Source organism: Brachyhypopomus gauderio, chromosome 21 (genome assembly GCF_052324685.1).
Source record: "Brachyhypopomus gauderio isolate BG-103 chromosome 21, BGAUD_0.2, whole genome shotgun sequence".
NCBI classification, from domain to species: domain Eukaryota; kingdom Metazoa; phylum Chordata; class Actinopteri; order Gymnotiformes; family Hypopomidae; genus Brachyhypopomus; species Brachyhypopomus gauderio.
This window is the reverse complement of record NC_135231.1, coordinates 2,520,789-2,528,650: the sequence shown is the minus strand read 5'-3', so window position 1 is coordinate 2,528,650 and position 7,862 is coordinate 2,520,789. Positions and strand designations below refer to the sequence as shown.

At 44.5% G+C, this 7,862-nt stretch overlaps 1 protein-coding gene across 1 annotated transcript; it reads right to left on the bottom strand.

Moving 5' to 3' along the window:
• Window positions 1–749: 749 nt before the first annotated feature.
• krt5 (keratin 5) lies at window positions 750–5,448 on the bottom strand. The gene is made up of 9 exons (XM_076984679.1): window positions 4,798–5,448; window positions 3,076–3,284; window positions 2,932–2,992; window positions 2,736–2,831; window positions 2,449–2,613; window positions 2,234–2,359; window positions 1,915–2,135; window positions 1,747–1,805; window positions 750–1,649 (listed from the first exon to the last, which is right to left on the bottom strand). The coding sequence occupies exons 1-9, from the start codon at window positions 5,341–5,343 to the stop codon at window positions 1,414–1,416; spliced, it is 1,719 nt and encodes a 572-aa protein (XP_076840794.1). The 5' UTR covers window positions 5,344–5,448; the 3' UTR covers window positions 750–1,413.
• Window positions 5,449–7,862: the final 2,414 nt, after the last annotated feature.

Below are 7,862 nucleotides of genomic sequence, written 5' to 3'. Positions count from 1 at the left end.
AACATATAAAACTGGCTAGTCTGTGTCTGGTTTGCCTTGAGAAAATCGCACAGCACATACGCCAAAAACAACGCGAGGATTTATTTCACTTAGAATGTTTAGCGCGATTCAAACCAAAGGATTCATTCCTATTCAGCAAATGAATAATTATATTCGCGCTATAAAGAAAGATAGATTGTAACTTTTGAATTGCTTCTTGGAGCTGTGATATACAGATGCACTGGCCGGGCTGAATTTCCTTGGAAAGGAGAGCGGGGGTCGGCGCTTCAAACACGCACCATGTCTTTAGCAAGACAAAGGGCACTAATCTCTTCACAGCAGGGAAGTGGGCTACTCGGCGGCTGATTTTCCTCGCGACTTTTTTCGTAGCGTTGGCCTTCCCAGTGTTGACAGCAGCTGATGGCAGTATGGCCTTTGATTATCATCCTGGCTAAGAATACTGGTTATCTCCTTTTAGCTATGTGCTTGTGCTTTATTCACTGCTTGGTAAGTTGCTGTATTTTAGCATAAAGGCTAACCCAGGGTTGCCAACTCTCACGCATTTGACCGTTTTCACACGCTCTCACGCCACACTTCCGATATCTCACGCCGAAAAAAAATATCCCCTCAACAAAAGACACTCGCCACCGGCTCCAGGTTAAAATCTCACTCCAAGCGAACGTCAAAAGTTGGCAACCCTGCTAACCTGCTTAACTCTGCTGAGTTCAGCACAAACACAAACAATAGACGACAACAGTGACAAGAATAGATGAAAGGAATCCACATTTTATTTAATTTTTTTAGTGGTATGGTCGACCACATAACATAAATCAGGTTGTGCCAGTTGGCCTTTTGGAAATTGAGAGTACAGGGCACCGTGACAATTCTTCATCTCACCACTTAGTCCAGTAAGCAAAGAACAGTACTTGGTAGTGGCCTTTGTTGCACTTTAAACATTTCAGAAACATTTTTTGTGGCAACTTTTTCTGCTGGTTTAGCTTGCCTAAATTTTTGCATATGTTTGTTTCTTAATACTGAGCAACAGAAACTAGTCAATGGGGTAGTGCAAAAACTCCTTTCCATGCCTCGTACTTTTGTCTGCTGGAGTAAGGATTACTCTGCAAAATCATTGCTGGGAGGTGAAAGCATACCCCAAAGGCCAAATACTAGACCTCATCACTCCTCTATAACCATAGAGTATCTGTTGAGCTTATGTTACACCACGTCCTGTGCTATGTGCTGAACACATGTAAACATATTTGATACAGAGTGATACTCTATGAATAAATGCAGCGTGGTGTAAACACGATGAAGAAAGGTTTGTGGAGGTGAGAGATCCTGATGAATTAGTTTGAGCAATATTTGAGTGGAGGTAATTCAGTTATTCAGGAAGCGGTGAGGTTTCTGTGGAGGGTTTGGGAGAATATTGTGGATTTAAAAGCGACGCGTAGATACATTGGACATGCTGGTACGCTGGGTCATTCCTCCCATGCTAGAGCCGCCACTACCAAAACCCATCATACCACCGCCTCCACTCATGCCCATACCACCCCCACCCATGCCCATGCCTCCGCCTGATCCATAGCCAAAGCTGGATCCTCCTCCTCCACCACTGCCATAACCACCTCCCATGCCAGCACCTCCTCCGTAACCACCACCGTATCCTCCACCTGCAAAACACCAAAATAATGGGGCTAGTGGTCTTTCAATCTGCACAATGTAAGATCGTGCCAGGAACAATAAAGAAATGCATATCAAACTACTTACCACCTCCACTTGTGCTCTCCTGAATGTGGATGGTTGCAGTTGATCCACCAGATGCAATCCTGTGGGTGAAGTCAAACCACAGAGCTTAGACACAAAAATTGGAAAGTACAAACACACACACTGTTTACCTTTAATCATTATATATCTTTTATACTAAAATAAACTGACCTGATCTCTTCTCCTTCCAGGAGTTTCCTGTAGGTGGCGATCTCAATGTCCAGGGCCAGTTTGACGTTCATGAGCTCCTGATATTCACGTACTTGCCGGGCCATGTCCTGCTTGGCTTTCTGCAGGGCTTCTTCCAGTTCCCTAATGCGTAGTTTGGCATCTGCCACTGCTTGCTCACCTCGCTGCTCTGCGTCTGCGATCTGGGTCTCCAGATTGGCACGCTACCAAAATGAAAGATCCCAAAACAAGTTTCTATCTCCATCCAGTAGTAAGACTTTTAAAATGTAATGTCTGGCCATTATTGCATCAGTTATCTCACCTGGCCTTTCACAGCCTCGATTTCGTTCTGGAGTCGGCTGATCATGCGATTGAGCTCGGCAATCTCACTCTTGGTGTTGCGAATGTCGTCGCCATAACTGCCAGCAGATGTCTGCATCTCCTCAAACTGGTGAGATCAAGGAAAGCAACACCCTGTTAACTCCAGCGATCATAATATAGATGTAATTTATTTATTTTTTATCAGACTTTTCTTACCTTCTGTTTGTACCATGACTCAGCGTCAGCACGGCTTTTGTTGGCAATGTCCTCATACTGAGCACGGACTTCAGCCACGATGGCGTCCATGTCCAAAGTGCGGCTGTTGTTCATTTCCACAATAACTGATGTGTCCTTGATCTGTCCCTGAAGCTCACGCAGTTCCTGAAAAATTCAAGGATCCAATAAGGAAGTGGTGCAGAACCAGCTCTGCATATTTAAAGGGAATGTGGGCACTGCATTCATCTTCTGGCCACACTGTAAATGTATTGTGATCAGATCCCCACCTCCTCATAGATGGCCCTGAGGAAATTGATCTCATCCTGGAGGGCATCAAGCTTAGCTTCAAGCTCAATCTTGGTCATGTAGGCCCCATCAACATCCTGATGGATAATACATGTTATTTAATATGAGAGGCTTCCTTTGGGGGTGAGTAATTCAACAGATTTGTGGAATGTGTAAAAAATATAATTGTAGCCAAACCTTCTTTAGTAGAACAAATTCATTCTCTACAGCGGTGCGCTTGTTGATCTCATCCTCATATCTGCAATGTTAGAGATGTTTATGAGGTTCATTTATCATGTACGATTTCACGACCTGCAGGACAGTACAGACCGGGAGACTCACTTGTTCTTGAAGTCGTCCACCAGGCTCTGCATGTTCTTCAGTTCTGACTCGAGCTTGAGCTTCTCGTTGCCGAGGCCATCCAGTTGTCTGCGCAGGTTGGCGATGTAGGCCTCGAACATGGCATCGATGTTGGAGGAAGAGGACTTCTGATCCTGAAGCAGACTCCACTTGGTCTCCAGCATCTTGTTCTGTTGCTCCAGAAAACGTACCTGCAGGAAATATGACCAATTGGAATCAGCATAAAACGTGACGAATGGTTGATTATTGTACTAACGTTCATATTACATAAAACATTCCTAACAATCTCTATGAAGACTTATTCGATTAGAATTAGAACAATTAGAAGACGCTCTAATCTATTCTTAGATGTTTCGATCGAGGTATAATTCCATTGCATGTTGGTACTTGCTTTTAAACAGCTATGAACAAGTCATGAATTAGGACATGTATTAGCATAAGCATCTTATCTGTTGGGTCTTGCTGGCCGAAAATCATAATTTGTGCCCAGAGGCAGAGGTGGTCCTCTGATCATCACATTCCCTTCCTGAGGTTATGAAACACTAACTTCATATGCCTTTGCAACATGTTTTAACATTGCCTATGCTTGGTGTGTGATCTCTGGGCATTATCTACCATATTTTACACAGTACTTTGGCAAGCCCTCTAGGTGCCTATTGCCTGGTCTAAACAGTTATGATGGAGTGGGGGTGTGGTTAGGATTCCTACTATGCAATTACAGTGGTTTTGGGTGTTCACAGATGCAGAAAGAGTTTCTTTAAACTAGAGAAGTTATAATAATATGGGTATTCTTCTAAAGTGGCTTTATGCTTCTGTTAACAAAGCTTTGCCAGTCTATGCACTGACCATGGTCATGGAAATGGATCTTGCGTGGACTATAGAAAAGAGTGAACAAGGTGCAGTAGCATACTGTGAAAAGCTAACATAGCATTTAATAGACAGGGTGTGGCTGGAACCTTAATTCTCCCAAGAGGAAACAACACTCCAGAATTGATCAGGGGTAATTGTTTGTGAGCTACTTGACCAACATGAACCACTACCACTCCCTTTCAGAAAAAATTCAGCGTTGTTGATTACAGCACCCCCAAACACACACACAAGCACACACACATACACATACACTTAGTTGCCATGGGAATAGATGGCTAACTTGATCCATGCCCTTATTTGGATAGAACCTGCTGTCACTGGATCTGCCTAGGCTAAGGTTTCCAAACTCAAACACCACTGAATATGAACTGTTGCTGTCAAAGAAAACCACTGAACCAAACAGCTGTGGACCTATACTTTGTATACAGTGTAATGCAGAGCAATAAATCCAGTACTGAACATCTACTGTCTTGAGTGTATTAATAAAACATATGTTTGTGCTGTCTTTTGACTTCATAAACACTACGAGTATTAGTTAAACAACTAGGAATAAACATAAGACTTGATGAATGTGCTTTTAAGAATCTCATCTAAGTCTGATTGGTCCAGATCTAAGTTGGACCATGGTGGGATCCATGGTTTCAGTATGGCTGTGAAATATTTAATGAGTGTAGTGGTGTTCAGGTGAAAGCTATTACAATCACTCTGAAATACGTGGCCAAGCCCAAGACCACACACTCATCCAAATAGATCTCAGTGGAATGGGAATCTGTGCAATCACATAAATGGAGATGGTCATATTGTTTTGAAGGTGTGAAAGAGGAAAAGCCCCACCTTATCGATGAAGGAGGCGAAGCGGTTGTTGAGCGTCTTGATCTGCTCTTTCTCCTGAGTGCGGACAGTTTGGATGTTGGGGTCGATCTCTAGGTTGAGAGGCTGAAGAAGGCTTTGGTTGATGGTGACAGCAGTGATGGGCAGCGGCCCAGCTCCCCCAGCCATGCCACCTCCGAAACCATAACCTCCACCAAGACCTGCTCCTCCGCCATAACCTCCACCATAACCTCCACCGGCTCCTCCACCATAACCTCCGCCGTAACCTCCACCTGCTCCTCCGCCGAGACCTCCTCCCATGCTGCTGACGCTGTAGGCGTAAGAGCTGCGGATGGCACTACCGCCACCAGCACCTCCACCACCCCTGACGCCGAAGCCAGCACTGCCCCCGAAGCCACCGCCACCGCCACCGAAGCCACTGCCACCAGACTGGCGTACACTGATCCTCGAGCCCAGGGCAGAGGTCGACTGGCTGGAGAAGCCCCTCTTGAAGCCGCCGGCGGCTGAGCCGCCCGAACTGTAGCCACCCGAACTCATCTGAAAGCTCATGTTTCTGGCTGTTGGTAGGGTTTGCAGAGGGAGGGCGCGATTAGAGAACGGGCAGGAGACAGGCGAGCTCACTTAGAGGAGAGTCCCTCTGCGTGCCTCCTCTGCAGCAGAGGAAGCCTTTTAAACCTGTAGGGAGAGAGGGAGTAACCTGGACCTCCCAGCTAGCCTCAGGCACATCCCCACCCCCCACCTCATACACACACCCCACACACACACACACCTCACCTGTTCAGGGACCCACCCATCACGTTGGGCAGGTGAGAGAGTTCCGTAAGGGGAGCTGGTCTCGGCATTGTTGCTCACATGCTCACTGGAGAAAGTTTGGAAAGGAAAACAGGTCAATGAAATGCGTAATTATCAGGTAAATACCCTATGCATAGCCTTTCATGCTCAAAACTGAGTGGCAGTTTTTATGCAGGACTGTTCCACATTCTTTTGCAGTTAATAGACTCGGATCAGTTCCATGCTTGTTAAGGTTCACAGTGTTAAGTGCAGCAACATGCATGTTTCATGAGACCGAGAGTCACTACGCTCAATGTCTGCTTGGAGCAACAGGCTGCAAGCAGGTATTTTGAATAGGGTAATATTTGATGAAGGGCTTCAACACGGTTGCAGTGCACGCATCCGGATCTCATCATAAAAGCCTTTGTCCTTCAGCGAGTCCTGCGTGGAGCCACACAAACAGACCTCTGTTCCACTGGCGGAGGGCTGCCCTCCCTACTACTGAGCACACAGAGCCCGCTGGCTGAGCGTGGCGGAAAGCACAGAGCCTCGGCAGAGTAGGAGATGTTGACATTTGCAGGCATGTGACACCAGCGTTCGTTGGAACGCAACTAACGCCTGTGAACTCAAAGTCCTTTGATGCTGGCAGGCAAATGCAAGCAGCAGAAGACCAGAACAGTGAATAAGGCAAATATGTCAACACATTACACACCATGGTGCTCCAGAGTTAACATAAGCAACCGAGCCCTGATCCTCTGTATCTCTCAGTGGTCCGTGTTTGCATTTAAATGCCACTGGTAGCCATACACAGCATTTGAGCCATCTTGTTATATGTTTGGTAAAACTAGAAATGGTTAATAATCTTAATAAAAAAACAACTGGCATCCCAAAAAGCAGGTAACACATTTGAAATCTGTCAATTGGGTTCTGCAAGACCCCTTTTGAAATCTAAAGATGGTGATTAAGGTATTACATGTGATTCTCTTAAAGAGCGGTAAGTTTAACCTTATCACAAAGCCCTGTGGGCTGACAAAGTATAGGAAAACTTGTTATGTGACATTTTTTTGCAGAAACTACAGAGGGTGTGGCAGTGCAGAACTTGTGAGCCAATCAGGATTGTAATAAACAGGCCAGTAAAACACCAGGATAGAACAAAATCACAGTCACCGAAACCTTTAACTGTAATGATGTAATTTTTTAAAGCACAGCCATAAATATGTCATTAATATATGTTATATATGTTACTTATTTTGTAGATTGTCAAGGTAACAAACCGGTTTTTGTTCAGGCTTGTGCAGCTTTTGTATACACTGAATTTTCTTTTTTATGAAGCCAGCTACAGTGGCAGAGTGTTCTCTGTGTAGGCATTGCTTTACCAATTAAACAAGCAAAATAGCATTTGCAGTAGTAAATCCACTACACCCGAATTATCTTATTCACCACTTTGATTACCTTCACACATGAGGAACAATGTAGCAGGTTTTCACTCTCTTGCTGAACTCTGAACAAGTTTAGAATATCCAAACCAACATACAATCCATTACAAGGACCAAGACTTACACGCTACAAACATCCGAACAACATACAGAACCACAGAGTCCTTTTATGAGTTTGAACAAGTTGGATTATAGGGCCATAAATTCGACTCTGGCATGGAACGAAGTGTGTTGTCCTAAAGGCAAATGAGGTACTAGGTCGTGTTGTGAGCTGCCAGACTCCTTCTCCACAGCTACTGCTCCCCTGTTTACTGCCCCCGAGGTGCAGAGTGGTGTGTGAGACCGACGCCTACCAAACGCAGCATTCTGGAAAAAAAAAGAACAAAAAAACTAAAAAAAACTGCAGGTCAAACAGCTTGTGCGTGTTCTTCAGTACCAGTTTTCCCTGAAGTGTTTTACAAGAAACAAAACTCAGAACTGAAAAGTACATTCCTGCAGTAGCTAGTATTTAAATGTTAGAGTGGAATAAATGAAACATGCTTTAAAACTGTTGCATTTTTTAAAGCAGTACATAATAGCACGGCAATCTGACTGCAGGAGGAATACCTACAGGAACATGGGTGGATATACATTGTTTGTACAGACATCATCCCATAAGTCACATATGTACTTGCATTGTGGAGGGTACATGAATGTATGACTATGCCAGACCATCTGGGAGAGACTAATAAAAATGTCTCTCTGCAAAACTACCTTAATGAGTGTAACAGTGGTTACACTCATGCTTAAAGCAGGCACCTCTTCTACATACCCTGCCCCACCCAACAACATATATACAGTATATATATATATATATATATA